Raw genomic sequence first — 15,658 nt, forward strand, 5'->3', positions numbered from 1 at the left:
GCTAGACTCCGGGGCAGCTGGAAACTTTATGGATGTCCACTTCACCTGCAGAATCAATGTCCCTACTGCTCCTCTTGAAATTCCACTGTCTGTGTCTGCCCTGGATGGCCAAGCTTTAGGTGATGGAAGAGTCACCCAAGTTACTTCTCCAGTCTTTTTCCAGTCCCAAGGTCACCAAGAAGAAATATCCCTGCACCTGATTCATCCACCAGAGTTCCTGGTGATTCTTGCAAGCCAGTTTGACTGCGAGCAGTTCCCGATCCCCCACATCATACCGGGACTCTGCAGGGCTCAGGCAGTGGGAGAAGTATGCGCAAGGGTGCAGCTTTCCCTCCAAACGTTGAGAGAGGACTACGCCGATGCCACTGTCCGAGGCGTCCACCTCGACGACGAATGGTTGCGATGTGTCTGGGAGGACCAGGATGGGTGCCGTGCAGAAACGGTGCTTGAGGTCCCTAAACACCTTTTCCGCCTGAGGAGACCAGACAAAAAAAAAAAAAAATCCACCTGTCTTCTTGGTGAGGTCCGATATGGGCGCTGCTACAGAACTGAAGTTCCTGACAAACTTGCGGTAGAAGTTAGCAAACCCTAAGAACCGCTGAACTTCTTTAATGGACTTGGGAATGGGCCAGTCCCGGACGGCCAGGGTCTTGGCTGGATCTATCTGGAGTTGTCCTGTTCGTACAATAAAGCCCAGAAAGGAGACCTCGGGAACATGGAACTCACAGTCTAAATTGACCGTAGGTGTGAGTGTGAATGGTTGTCTATGTCTATGTGTCAGCCTTGTGATGACCTGGCGACTTGTCCAGGGTGTACCCCGCCTTTTGCCCGTAGTCAGCTGGGATAGGCTCCAGCTTGCCTGCGACCCTGTAGAACAGGATAAAGCAGCTAGAGATAATGAGATGAGATGAGATTTTGAATGAATTGTTTCAATGTAAATGGATCAAAATATTAAAATACATTTTAACCACAAGGGCCTTAATGAATTAAGCAAGTTACTAAACCCAATAAATGAGTTACCAAGTAACAAGCCAACCTACATATTTACAAACCATATCCACCATGAACATTTTAGCAATGAAATACTTTCAGTTTGTTTTAAACATGCACTGTATGCAAGTAGAAAAAGATACATGCTTTTAAACCATGTCTTCACTGGCACCCAAGGAAGCCCACGCATCAAACCACATCTAAATTGGGCCATTTCAAACATGAGACCAAGCAAGTTGCAATAACCCTTACCAGCCAACAATTACACAAAGCACCATGTGAATGTTTGAACCTTAAGACGCTACAAACACAAACATTTTCCCTGCATCTCAATGCCCCGTGAGCGCAACAATTTCCTCGCATTCACAACAAAATAAAAATAAACGCGAGCTTACCGGCTGTCTGTTCAGATCTTGACAATGGTAAAACTTCTACACAGCTTCACAAAATGCTCGGCAAGTGATCGAGTTTGTATTTGGCACTGCAGCAGCCTATTTTTTGCTGTTCAGTCCTCGCACCCGAGCAGGAAGTCAGCGTGTCGCTTTGTTCTCCTTGATTGCGCGCAGGTGAGTAATTAACGCACGTGCATACCGGCTGACAAAAAGGGCGTTCGCCGCGACAACAACAATGCTATTTTTTGATTGGCTGTTAGGTAGCTACATTTCTCAATTTATTGATCGGTGTGTGGCAAGCTATTTCTGAACTCTGCGGGAAACCACTTGATGCACATCCCCATACAATATTTCCGTAGGTCAGATATGGGTATATTAAGCTATTATATATGGTGATAATGGTTTGTTGAGTGAGATGTTTGATTTTTCCCATAAGTCCAATAGTTTTAGATATTTTATTACATAACATGGCTATATGTGGTTTCCAGGTCAGTTTGTCATCTATTATTACGCCAAAGAATTTAGCTTGACACTCTTGAGAAAGGGGTATACTTTTTAATAAGATTTTTGCGTTAAACCTACAATAGAAATAATGCAAAAATCTTACTAAAAATTATACCCCTTTCTCAAAAGTGTCAAGCTAAATTCTTAGGCGTCATAATAGATGACAAACTGACCTGGAAACCACATATAGCCATGTTATGTAATAAAATATCTAAAACTATTGGACTTATGGGAAAAATCAAACATCTTCTCACTCAACAAACCATTATCACCATATATAATAGCTTAATATACCCATATCTGACCTACGGAAATATTGTATGGGGATGTGCCTACAAAACTACACTACAGCCCCTAATACTACTCCAAAAAAGATTTGTTCGTATGGCCACCGGATCCAGTTTTTATTCCCATTCTTTACCTCTATTTACAAAGCTTAAGATTTTAAATATTATTGATATCATTCAGCTAAATATCTTCACTTTCCAATTTCTTAGAAATTCTCTTCCAGACATATTTGATAGTTTTTAAAATCTTAATTCCCAATTTCATGCTTACCAAACTCGACAAAGCGACCAACTACATATCCCCCTAGTGCGAACATCCCTAGGTCAAAAGAGTGTTCAATACAAATGTGTAATTGAATGGAATAACCTCCCCCTCCACCTTAAAAGTTTTACATCCATGATTAGTTTTAAATGTAATCTCAAAAACCACCTATTTTCATTCCCCAGCCACACTTGACCTTTATCTTTAATTATAGTTCAGTCTTGGATCAAATTGTAAAATATTACATTACACCATGCACCAGGCTTCTGTACAATATTATTCACCATTCAAAATCAATCAATTATACTTTTTTTACTTTATGTATAGATCCTAGGTTACATTTTATTCGTTTCTTATTTTCACTCGTTAACTTGTATTTTGTTATCTGCAATTGACATTGTTTATATTTATTTCAGTTATGATACCAGTTACAGTTTAATGTATAATTTTGTTACCAATTTTTATTGTTATTATTTGTTATTATTTACTATTGTTAATATAGTTATTCTCTAATTTGTTAAATTTGTATTAATTACTTGTTAATTTAAATGGGGGAAGACTTAGAACAAGCCATTGTGCTTTTTTCTTCCCCCAGCACGTTTTCTGTTTTTGTTCCATTTATGTTTTCTTGTAAATCTCTTTTATCATGTGCAAATAAATAAATGAATGCCTGCTCTTCGTCCACAGTTAAAAAATAGCGGTGCACCTTGGTGGGCATTGTCTTAGTAATTTCTGTGCATGAGCGATATAAGGTGGGGCGTGTGAACTGCTTGAAATGCGTATGTCTCACGCTCAATGCGTTAGACTTGAGAGCCCTGCAAAGTTAAGTGTCTGTCTCTCTTGTTGATATTGATGACAATCCAGCGTCACATGCTCCACCATTTCCTGTAGTCCACAATGTTCACATCTACCACTAACATGCTTATCCATTATGTTTAATGTACTGTTCAGACCAGTGTGACCAAACCTCATCCTTGATATAATGTCTTCCGTATCAAATGCACACCATTTCAGCTTTCTGAGTGGCTTTTCAATGTTGCAAAATTGTATAATCCTATGCCAAATTTTGAGGCCTGCATTAATCCAGGGATTGTTTTTATTTAGCATGTTCTTACGCAATTCACTGTCAGCTATCAATGCTGCTAGGGGAATCTCTCCTGACATGGCAATTTCAATATCCTTCCACCTGGCTGCGTAGTAGGAGCTGGACCAGCACACCAAGGGTCTTAACTGGGCTGCATTATAGTAGTCGCATAGGCAAGGAAGGTTTAGACCTCCTTTTTCCTTACTTAGCTGCAATGTCTTATATCTGGTCCTTGGTTTCTTCCCTTGCCACAAAAACCTTGAAATTAATTTGTCCCATTCGATAAACTGGTTGGTAGGCACCTCAACTGGAAGGGCTTGAAAAAGGTACAACAATCTTGGAAGTATGTTCATTCTAATGGATTCAACTTTAGAATTTAAACTTAGGAAAGGGATGAGGGTCCATCGTTGCAGGTCTGCTCTAATGTTATTGTTTAAAGGAATGTAATTTAGGTCAACCAGTTTCTTAATGTCCCTGGGAATATTAACTCCCAGGTATTTTATGTAGTCTGCATCCCATCTCAGATCATACTTTTTTGATAAGTGGTCGGGTGGGACATAGTTGAAAGTGAGCACTTGGGTTTTTTCTATATTCAGTTTATATCCTGAAATTGTCCCGTATTTGTCTAATGTGTCCATCAATCTAGGGAATGTTAATGTGGGTTGTACTAAATAAACTAAGACATCGTCTGCAAATAATGCAAGTTTATGTTCATCAGTGTTCATTATTAAGCCTTTAATATTACCATTTTGCCTAATCCACTGACTCAGTGGTTCAATAAACAAGGCGAAAAGGAGAGGGGAGGCGGGGCAGCCCTGTCTTGTCCCTCGTTCTAGAGTAATGGATTTTGATAAGGCGCCATTTACTTTAATTCTTGCTGTGGGACTATCATAGAGAGCTTGAAATACTGATACTGACTTCCCCCCAGCTAAATTAGATGCCAGGTTCAAAATGTGGAATGATAAGGGCTTAACAACTTGTACCACCTTTGCACCAAAAGGTACTCTAAAAAGTTTTGAAGCAATGCAGAATGATCATGGCCTACAGCGTCAAGATTTTTACAGATACCTTCAGGTCAGACATCATTATAATCAAAATATAGCGGGAACCTGTGTCACAGGAGGAAAGGGGGTATTAGAAGTGTTTGAGAAAGCAATAACCTCACAAACATGTTTCAAAGTTGTCTCAAGACTGTATAGTAGTATCCGCAGAGCTTGCTCTAATGACACTCTCTATATCAAAGAAAAATGGGAAAAGGAAAGTGGACTACAGCTCTCAGCTGAGAATTGGGAAAATCTATGTATACTGCAATGGGAGACAACAAGCTCTAATTCATGGCGAGAATTTAGCTGGAAAAATTTGTCTAGATTTTTTATTACGCCCTTACAACAGCGTAAACTAATGCCTAATATAAAATGCTGGAGGACTTGTGGTCTAATTGAGGTTGACCATTTTCATGTCTTTTGGGAATGTCCTGTCTTAACAACATACTGGCAAGAAGTACACACACACCTGGAAGCTGTCTTTGGGACAAGTATCCCTTACAGGTTTGACACAATGTTTCTTGGAAACATTGTGTTTGATGACTGGGGCTACAATGATAGAAAATTATTACTCATTCTTTTAGTTGCAAGTAAAAAAGCAATCACGCGGAGATGGTTGAAACCAGATCCCCCTAAAATATCTGATTGGCTAGATGTGATTCATGACATATATGTGATGGAAAAAATGACATACTCATTAAGATTTCAGACAGAAACATTTTCTAGAATTTGAAACAAGTGGACTGCTTATATTCAACACATAAGAGCGGATTTCTGTTAGCAGAAGGGTTATTCTCTCTTATCCTCTTTTTTTTTCTGCTACCAACCCATATGGTGTAATGGAATGCTAAGTGTAAATTCCCCATGTTCATATTGTTCCTTATCTTCTTTCTTTGTGTGTTTTCTTTTTTACATCTTCTTTAATTGCCAAAATCAAAATGTACGTAACCTTAGGCAATAAGATGAGAATTTCTTACTGTAATGCAAAAAAAAAAAAGATATAATGTCTTCCTCCTTTCTATTTCTCTTGCTTCCTCTCAATTCTCCTACTTTCTTTTGAATGCTCTAGTAATGTCGACCCTTATTTCCTCTATCCCACTCTTCCTGCCATTTCTTTCTTATTTCTGTCTTGATTATACTTTTAACCTCCGCCTTACTATATTTTACATCCATACTTATGTCTCTTTTTTTCTTGTTGCTCCTTTTGCATATCTGTCTGCCAGCTCATTTCCCTCCACACCAATATGTGCAGGAATCCACATGAATTTAACTTCCACCCCTGCTCTTTTAATTCTGAATATTGTTCAAGTTATGTCTCGTACTATGTCTTGTCTTGTATTCGACTGCATGTATGTAATACTTCTTAGGGGACTACTGGAATCAGAACCTATCAAAACTTTAACTGGTTTTACTTCCTCTACCCAGCTTAAAGCGAGAAGAATGGCGAACAGTTGCCCTGTATATACTACTAAATTATCACTAACCCTTTTGTTGAACGTGATATTAACTTCTGGAATGATAAACGCTACTCCTACTCTACTGTCCAATGTTTTAGATGCGTCTGAAAATATTTTAACATATTCTGCATAACTTTCTTTGATGTAGTTACCAACTTGATTTTTACTTATATTTTCCCTTTTCTCCTTCTTTAGCAGATTTAAATCGACCCTTGTTTCTTCTAGAATCCATGGCGGGACAACACAGAGTGGCACAGTGGGACTTACCATTTTATCAGCTATTCCAACTTCACTGATCTTATTCTCTATCGTATTCATAATTAAATAATAAATCATTCAATAATCATTCGATAATTGGGATTCATGTCATGGACAGGAAGGTGAGTTTGAGCAACCGGTTTGCAAAGACTGTGACACATCATACCTTCAAGATCCTTCCTGCTCAAACATTCCAGGTTAGCAGTGAATGATTATCACGCTGGAAACTCGGTCCACGACCAAATAAAACAAGCACGGACCGGGAAACAATCTGATTAGTGTTTTTGTTTGTGTGACTAATTGTTTCAAATAATTAATAAATTGAACAGAAATAGAGTAAAAGTTGGATTCTTACCAAATCATGCTTTTGTTTTGATTCACTGCCATTGTTCATCGACATATTTCTTTCATTTTTATTTGTGAACACATGGGTCTAAAATAATTTCACTTCAATGAGCTGTTACTATAGAAACAAGAACGTATTAGAGCAAGCCCATTAATATAAACCTGCACTACTGTCAGAGCTGCTGTTATAGAAAATTAATAAACACCTTCTGACCAATCAGAATAGAGAACCGGAACAGATTTATTTATTTATTTATTTTTGCTTTATTTGATTGAAAGTGAAAAGGATTTTTTAAAAAGAAGTTTTTCCAACAATCATGTTCAGAATCGAAATCAGGATTCAGACCACAGACAGATCCAGTTCACAGAGACAGATTTATCATCATTAGGTAGAGTGGGGTAATACGCCCCTGTGGGGTAATACGCCCCTGGCCTGTTTTACCCAAAATAACAACCAGATGGCGCAAAGTTACATTTCTATTGCTGCTATGGACTGGCTTGACAACGGGGATATACAAATATCCACTGTGGATCGCATATCAGCAACGCAGCGGAGAGAAATCAAATTTCATGGTAAGTGATATAATTTTCAGATATCAGTAAAACTGTATTTAGATAGTTGCAATTTCATCAGATAACACAGCTGTGTATGTGGTATGAGTAGACAAGTCAGTACATTAAAAAAAATACATTAGGTATAAAAAGTTGAATCACATTTTGAAAGTAAGACCCTTTTTTGTAAAAGTGTAGTCTGTGGGGTAAAACGCCCCCTTAATGGCGGGGTAAATGGCCCCCAGGGGGCATTGTTTCCTTTTATCATAATTACTATATTTCATACATTTCTGAATAGCAGATAGCTAATGAATTCATTGATTCAATTAGCATTATTTATTGATGCACTTGTTCTTTGTTAATTCATGTTCAATCCACACAAAATTATATTGAAATTAAAATGCGAAATATAATAAAATAATGCATCTATTCATTAATTCAGGGATATTTTCTTGTTTCTTTCACATTATAGGCTTAAGTAAACACTTTTGCTATCCAAACAGCCTTTTTTGAGTGAGGGGGCCTATTGCCCCACCTCAGGGGGCCTTTTACCCCACTGGGGGGGTAAAAGGCCCCCTTGGCACAATGTTTGTTTTTGTTAAAAAAAAAATTAAGTATTAACTTTAGGCAAACTTTAGGTGGCATTATTGTTCATGTCACTGTTGTCAAAAACTATGATTAGTCGATGATGACTAAACACATGATGAAAACGATGATGACTAAACACATGGTTCATTTCAACTTGGAGAAAAACTGAATTTTCCTTAAGGGGGACTTTTTCCCCCACTCTACTCTATTCACACAGACAATATATGGAAACATTAAAAGAGACGTTTTTTGGAGGAAAAAGTCAGTTGTAGGTTTACAGTGATTTTCACAAACACATATTTAAGACACTGTAGTTGTTTCCCACAGATTAAATAATCTAAAAATATCCATCCAAAGTGGAGAAAAACCCTGTTGCGTATCAATCCAGCGGCTTGCTGACATCCTGACCTCAGTATTAAAAGCTTCTGTCTGAAAATGAGTTCAGCACAGAAACTTCATCACTGGGGGAAACTTTATTCTCCTGTGCACTTATCTTTTATTCTGCAAAGCTTTGATTGTAATATTTGAATAAAAATCCCAAACTCACAGATAAACCTGGATTTATAAGGTTCTATCTGCGGGCCAATCATCATCCAGGCTGAATATGGGATGAACACGACATCGGCAGCCTGAACCGATCATGTACTGTATGTTCTAATGGAGTTTAAATATTGTTCAATGTTTTACAATCAAATCTCAGGGTTTAGAAACAACTTCAGATTTGAAAACGTGAATGTGGATTTTACATCTTAGAACACAAGCAGAAAAATCAAATTTATTCCAAAAGTGATATTTTTATATAGTGTGACCTGAACAGGTTTAAAATGTTGTTCTGTTCTGGCTTTATTACTGTTTATTAGTTATTTAATGAGATGCTGCTTAATATGAAACAAACAGAACTTTATAATGTGAAGGTCATGAGATCATTTTCTTTTTAAATTTGACGAGTTTCTTGTCTGTTAATTTTTAACATTTTCTTTTTAATTATTTTAAATTATTCATCTGTTTTCATTTAAAGAATGAGTGTTTTTGTGCAGCTGGATTGTGTTCTAGTGAAACAGACGACTGAGCAACAACGTGGCAACGTGCAGGAATTTTACAGAAAACACTACACACTTTTATTCTGGATCACACAATCTCACTGTAGAACCAGAAGACCAGAACCCAGTGTATAGAGTCTGAGTGAATGTGGTGTGGACTCTGTGGAGGAGCTTCATTGTGTCAGAGACGCTGTAGAAGGACAGAGTTCCTGCACTGTGATCCACATACACTCCTATTCTGGAGGGTGATGGAACTCTGAGATCAGTCTCAATGCTGTTGTGCCAGAACGAGAGAGAAGAAGAACAACACCACAGACTCCAGGACTGATTGTTGCATCCAAACAGACACTCATTACCCCATCCTTTCCTGCTGATGTGAGATGATATATGTGATAAGAGACTGATATGAACACAACACCATCATTACCGCTCCACTCCACCTCCCAGTAACAGCGTCCACACGCACTCTCCTTACACAACACCTGCCTGCAGAAATCAAATGTCTCTGGATGATCAGAGTAACGCTGCTCTCTCTCACTCCATCTCACCGCTCTGTTCTTCTCAGACAGAATGAGGTGACGATGTGCCGTGTTGGGATCCAGAGTCAGATAACAGAAATCTAAAATAAAAGAGAAAAACAAACTGAACAATGTGAGCATGTTGGGTTTAATTCACACAATATATTTATGTTAAGTGTGTAAGCCTGTCGCGATATTCGATATACCGACTTATCGTACGGTAAATGAAAATGAACTCGGTATTTTCCCCCGTGGCGGCACGGTGGTGTAGTGGTTAGCGCTGTCGCCTCACAGCAAGAAGGTCCGGGTTCGAGCCCCGTGGCCGGCGAGGGCCTTTCTGTGTGGAGTTTGCATGTTCTCCCCGTGTCCGCGTGGGTTTCCTCCGGGTGCTCCGGTTTCCCCCACAGTCCAAAGACATGCAGGTTAGGTTAACTGGTGACTCTAAATTGACCGTGAGTGTGAATGGTTGTTTGTGTCTATGTGTCAGCCCTGTGATGGCCTGGCGACTTGTCCAGGGTGTACCCCGCCTTTCGCCCGTCGTCAGCTGGGATAGGCTCCAGCTTGCCTGCGACCCTGTAGAACAGGATAAAGCGGCTAGAGATGATGAGATGAGATTTTCCCCCGCAATTTTGGCATTTCCGTGCTGTCCATCTCCATAGGGAAGTCTCCAGAGTATTAGTTTGACCCAATGATTGAATAAAACACTGCACTGTTTTCTGTCGTCTCGCGCGGCTCTCTGTCAGAGGTGGGGCTTCCCAGCATGCAACAGTTATCCAGCCAGGGGATCCACTGAATGGGGAAAAGACAACAACACGGTGCTCCGCTGTACAGACCATAGGTGTAGAATTGGGTCTGGGCGATATGGACGGGTCCCTACCAATATTTCTGATTGGAGAAAATAAAAACCCGCTCCGTGTGCGGTACACAAAGGGTTCCTGTAGGTTTCCACTGGGCGGAGCCATGCAAAATTCGCTCATGAGTATTCACTCTGGGGGCGTGGCCATGAAAACAGCATGCAGTTCGGCTACCATGTCAATTAGCAAGTGCGGTTGCAGTGCAGTGAGCGGCTGCTAGCTAGCAAACGGTCCTTGAGGAATGTAGCGTTAGATTAGCTCGGAAAATTAATCAGTTCACAGCAGTTTGGATTCAGTGTGTAAAAACGACAACATACGAATATGACTGTTTAAGTTTGTGTGGCATGTAAATAACAATCTGACTTGATACAACAACTGGTGTTCATTCAGGTCACAAAGACATTATTAAATCCTATCAGATTGTTGGCTAATATTGCACCGAGTCTTGCTTGTGAAGTGCCTGCAAACTTTAGCAGCCTGCTAACCCTGAATCTGAAGCGCTTCAGTTAAGACCTGCAGAGCCCTGACCGAGTTCGGGTAACATGACACATGGAAACAACAACAACCCGATGGTGATGTGGACATTGTTCGAGGCCCAGACACCTTTTAATCAAATCAAACATTTTCATGTAATAAGCAGAACAGCCTCCGCCTTCTGGATCAGAAATTGTTGGTGACTCTGCCTCTCTTTTGAAAACGTCACATACCGAGTCACACATCCGCTGAGCTGATTGGTTTTCGAGGCGGTTCATTTGAAAGCTGGAGGCGAAAAACTTTTCTCTGTAGAGCCCTGTCACTCCCCCCTCCCCCCCGCTCTGGGTTCAAGAACACAACAAAAAGGGCAATAATATAACAACAACCAATCAGAATCCAGATACAACAACCAATCAGAATTCAGGTACATTCTGTTGCCAAGTAAAATTGTAACCTGTCAAAGTTCTCGAGCCCTCGTGCTGTTTTACCGTTAGATCAATCACATATCAGCTTAAACTAGCATTCTAAAACTAGTTAAAGATCCCACAGAAGAGAGCCAACTCCCCCTGCCAGCCTCATGGAACGCAGTGTTTAAGGGCCTCTGCATGCTCTTGCGACAAGGCTTTCGCAGATAGCTTTTCGCAGACAGTTGTAATTTATTGTTGAGCGGAGAGTAATAGGCGTGCGTGATGTTATTCACCCCCACAACGCAAGGGGGCGCAAAGTCGCAAAATCGCTAGGAGTAGTTGGTGGGTGTGGTTAGTGGAGTGCTTATCCTCCGGTTACTTATAATGACTAGAACTGGAGTCATATAGATGTACATACTTCCTCACTTCCTCGATCAACCGCTCTTCATGCTGCTCCATCTTCGCTCGTGTTTTTAAAAATGGCGGTCGTGAAAACAAACCAAACTGGGAAAGTAGGGAAGCGGAAGTGCGTGTACAGCGGATGTAGAGTGGACCAATCAGAGCCCTCTTGTCTGCGAGGCTGTCTGCGGTGGTCACAATTTTTGGGAGGTGCGCGCAGAGCGTCTGCGAAGGGGGGGGGGGGGGGGGCTTCGCAGACGTCATCTGCGACGCCATCTGCGAGGACTGGGTTGTCAGCATAAATTGGCCTTAAGGCTCTGGATGGGTTTTATTTCCATTTATGAGGGAAAGGAACAAACACCCTCCCGACAGTCAGTGCGGTATTCGCTTGGAAAACACATTTGCAAATTGGTAGAATGAGTTAATCATCACATGTAAGATTTGCAGTTAATCAAATGGATTTCATATTATTATGATTATTATTATTCATGAATTACTACAGTTCTGAACTTCAAATGTTAAAAGTCTGGCCTTTGGAGAGATGATGGAGACTCTTTTGGTGGAACACAACAGAGCAAAATATTGTAACCCTCTAATGTTGACCTGAAGTTGGCACCACTGGGGGTTGGCATTGGGTTTTTGTCCCCACCAATGTTAATACCAAACCTACGCCCTTGCCTACATGTTATCTCGTTCTAATTGTTGTTACTTTTATCCAAATGACAGCTGGCAATACGTTGTTACTTTGCACTTTTTGTTGATCTGGGTACTAATCTTTGAGAAACTGGATTGGCAGAATGTTGCCTGTGAAGAAAAGAATGTCTTTTTATTACCCTGTGCCAAGTTAATATTCACTTAAGTGCAATTTGTAAGAGCCATAAATTGTATTTTATTTATTGTTATTGTTGTGAGTGGTTTTGTTTGTTGTTTTATTTCTTTAGCTTATTTATTTATATTTATTGTTTACGTTCCACTGTTGAATTGAATAAGTTGACTTAATTAAAAAGTTTGCTGTTCTATGAAAGGGTGTACACGGTGTGCACAATTATTAGGCAAGTTGTATTCCTGATGATTAATTTTATCGTTGAACAAATACAGTGCTCTCAGTCAATCCAAATTGTTAATAAACCTAAAACCAGAATGATTAACAAAGGAAAGGGGGGTTTAGGCCTTCTCAGGGGAATATCTAAGTGTGCACAATTATTAGGCAACATTTAGTGTGCAGAATTATTATGCAACTAAATGAAAAGCTTAAAGTTTCCCATCTCACTTGTTTATTTTAATTTTCAGTGTAACAAATAAATAACTCAGAATTAACAAATAAACACTTCTAGCATTTCAAAAATATTCAGTGACCAATATAGCCACCCTTCTTTTCAATAACTGCCATGAGCCTTCCATCCAGTCTGTTAGTTTTTTGATTTGTTGACGATCAACTTTTTGTGCAGGAGCAACCACGGCCTCCCAAATGCTATTCAGAGTGGTGTATTATCTTCCCTCGCTGTAAATCTCATGCTTAAGAAGGGGCCACAAGTACTCAATAGGGTTTAAGTCAGGTGAGGAAGGGGGCCATGTCATTACTTTGTCATCTTTAAGGCCTTTGCGGGCTCGCCAAGCAGTGGAGTACTAGGGTGCATGTGATGGTGCATTGTTCTGCATAACAATCATGGCCTTCTTGAATGATGCAGACTTCTTCCCATACCACTGCTTGAAGAATGTATCTTTTAGAAACTGGCAGTAGGTTTGGGAGTTGATGTTAAGTCCATCTTCAACCTGAAATGGTCAAACTAGCTCATCCTTAATAATAGCAGCCCATGCCATTACCCCTCCACCACCTTGCTGGTGTCTGAGTCAAAGTGCCCTGTGTCCATTAGTTATCCAGCTATGGGCCCATCCATCTGGTCTATCCAGAGTCACTCTCATTTCATCCGTCCATAAAACCTTTGGAAAATCTGTCTTCAGATATTTCTTGGCCCAATCTTGACATTTCAACTTGTGAGTCTTGTTTAGTGGTGGTCGTGTTTCAGCCTTCCTTACCTTGGCCATGTCTCTGAGCACCGAACACCTTGTCCTTCTGGACACTCCAGGTCGGTTGCAGTTCTAGAATATTGTGGCACTGGAGGATAATGGGTTCCTGGTAGCTTCATGTTTAATCCTTCTCAAGTCTTTTGCAGTTAATTTGTGTCTTTTCTTCTCCACACATTTTTTGCGACCCTGTTGACTATTTGCAACAAAACGTTTGATTGTTCTGTGCTCACATTTCTATAGCTTAGCTATTTCAAGAGTGCTGCATCCCTCTGATAGGCATTTTACAATTTTTGTCTTTTCAGTGTCTGTTAAATCTCTTTTTTGGCCCATTTTGCCTGAGATAAAGAAGCTGCCTAATAATTATGCACACCTTAATATAGGGTATTAATGACTTTAGGTCACACCCTCCCTCATTACACAAATAAATACCACCTGAGAATGCTTAAATCCAATTAGCATTCAAGTGTATCTAGCTTGTGGTTGGAAAACATGCATAGAAATAATGGTAGGGTCAGAGTACTCACTTGCCTAATAATTGTGCACACAGTGTATTTGCATGATCATTATTATTTTACTAGTGGCATAAAATTGTCTTGAAAAGATGTTAAGAATAATATCGTTTATCGCAATAATTTCTGAGACAATATATTGTCCAACAAAATTTGTTATCGTGACAGGCCTAGAAGTGTGTGTGTGTTAGATGTACATTTCAGAAACTCTTCTCTGCTCTGTGGTTCTGGTTCTGAAATGATCTGAACTGCTGCAGCTGTGGAGAGAAAAATGGAAACATGAGTTTGTGTAAAACATGGAAAGAGTTTAAAGTGATCCAGTCAGTTTATTCATTTTAAATCAGTGTTTTAGTTCAAAGTGTCAGGTGAATAAAGTGTCTGCAGAAAAGAAAGCAGGAGCATCACTAAGAAATAACACATCACTGTGTTTCTCCAGCAGGAACAGCTCCTCTTACCATGTGGAGGGATTTTGTTGAATTCCTCCTCACAGAATTCCTCGAGTCTCTTTTTCAGATCTGAGAGAGAATTCCTCACTCCATCAAATGAGAGATGTTGATGGACAGTGACGCTGGATGTGTGAAAATCTGGTCTGTCCAATGGAGGAGACCGACGTCCAGAAGCTAAAACCTACAGAAAACAAATGAAATGTAAAACCCACTTGTGATGTCAGACAGGGACATTTATTGTTCCCTTAATGAGAGGTGTTTTAGAGAGTGTGTGAGGAACAGCTGGCTCTGTAGATCAGACAGTGAGTGTTACCTGGAGGAAATGGATGTGATCGTGTGTGTGTGAAAGCTGCTCCAGCTCAGTGACTCTCCTCTGAAGATCAGCAATCTCCTGCTCCAGTTGCTCCAGGAGTCGTTCAGCTCGACTCAGTTCAGCCTTCTCCTGATCTCTGATCAGCTCCGTCACCTCCCAGCGCTTTTTCTCCATGGAGCTGATCAGCTCAGTAAAGATCCTCTCACTGTCCTCAACTGCTGTCTGTGCACTGAGCTGTTAGGACACACACACAAGATTTAAAGCTCATCTATCATTCCCTCTCTTACTGGGACTGTAAATGACTCGTTGTCCATGTTGTGTGTGTTTCTAGGAGCAGCTCTGTCTCTGCTCACTGCTCACCTTTATAGTGTTCACAGCCTGTTTCAGCTCCTGCACCACCTTCTGCTTCTCCTGGATTCTCTGCTGGGATTTCATCTGCTCCTCCTTTAACTCACTCTGAGGACAAATAAAATACATTCAGCTTTTTATACAGTACGAGCGAACTGGTTCCATATTAATGTCAGTTCAAAGTACATTCATGTTTCGCTCTGAAGGTTATGTACTGTGTGTGTGTGTGTGTGTGAGAGAGAGAGAGAGAGAGAGAGAGAGAGAAATATTCACTAACTAATCTGCTTAACTAATCTAGTTTGCTCGGAATTTACGAGAGACCCAGAGCACTCGTTCAAAACAAAGAGCGACTCGCTCGCTGCCGAATCCACAGAATGCGCATGTGGCTCTGAGGGCCTCTCACAGTCAGCGGGGGAAACTGGTGTTGAATCTGCTGGTGGTGTTCAATTAGTTTTCTTGTACATTGCAAGTCCATCGAGTTAATTATCAGAGGTGGACAGTAACGAAGTACATTTACTTGAGTTCTGTACTCAAGTACACTGAGTATCTGTACTTTACTT

General features: G+C 40.3%; 1 protein-coding gene across 1 annotated transcript; it reads right to left on the reverse strand.

Moving 5' to 3' along the window:
• Positions 1-9,070: 9,070 nt before the first annotated feature.
• On the reverse strand, positions 9,071-15,265 carry LOC132868852 (tripartite motif-containing protein 16-like). The gene is made up of 6 exons (XM_060902092.1): positions 15,111-15,265; positions 14,751-14,984; positions 14,447-14,618; positions 14,189-14,248; positions 9,159-9,421; positions 9,071-9,076 (listed from the first exon to the last, which is right to left on the reverse strand). Exons 1-6 carry the CDS (start codon positions 15,225-15,227, stop codon positions 9,071-9,073), a joined length of 852 nt encoding a protein of 283 aa, XP_060758075.1. The 5' UTR covers positions 15,228-15,265.
• Positions 15,266-15,658: the final 393 nt, after the last annotated feature.

The sequence above is a fragment of the Neoarius graeffei genome, chromosome 2, assembly GCF_027579695.1.
Source record: "Neoarius graeffei isolate fNeoGra1 chromosome 2, fNeoGra1.pri, whole genome shotgun sequence".
NCBI lineage: Eukaryota > Metazoa > Chordata > Actinopteri > Siluriformes > Ariidae > Neoarius > Neoarius graeffei.

Excerpts from the sequence above, each read along its gene's own strand:
- LOC132868852 (XM_060902092.1), bottom strand. The coding sequence starts at position 15,227 with ATGTATTTTATTTGTCCTCAGAGTGAGTTAAAGGAGGAGCAGATGAAA. Across the intron at positions 14,985-15,110 it reads AGGCTGTGAACACTATAAAG|CTCAGTGCACAGACAGCAGT; the intron begins GTGAGCAGTGAG and ends GTGTCCTAACAG. Across the intron at positions 14,619-14,750 it reads ATCACATCCATTTCCTCCAG|GTTTTAGCTTCTGGACGTCG; the intron begins GTAACACTCACT and ends TGTTTTCTGTAG.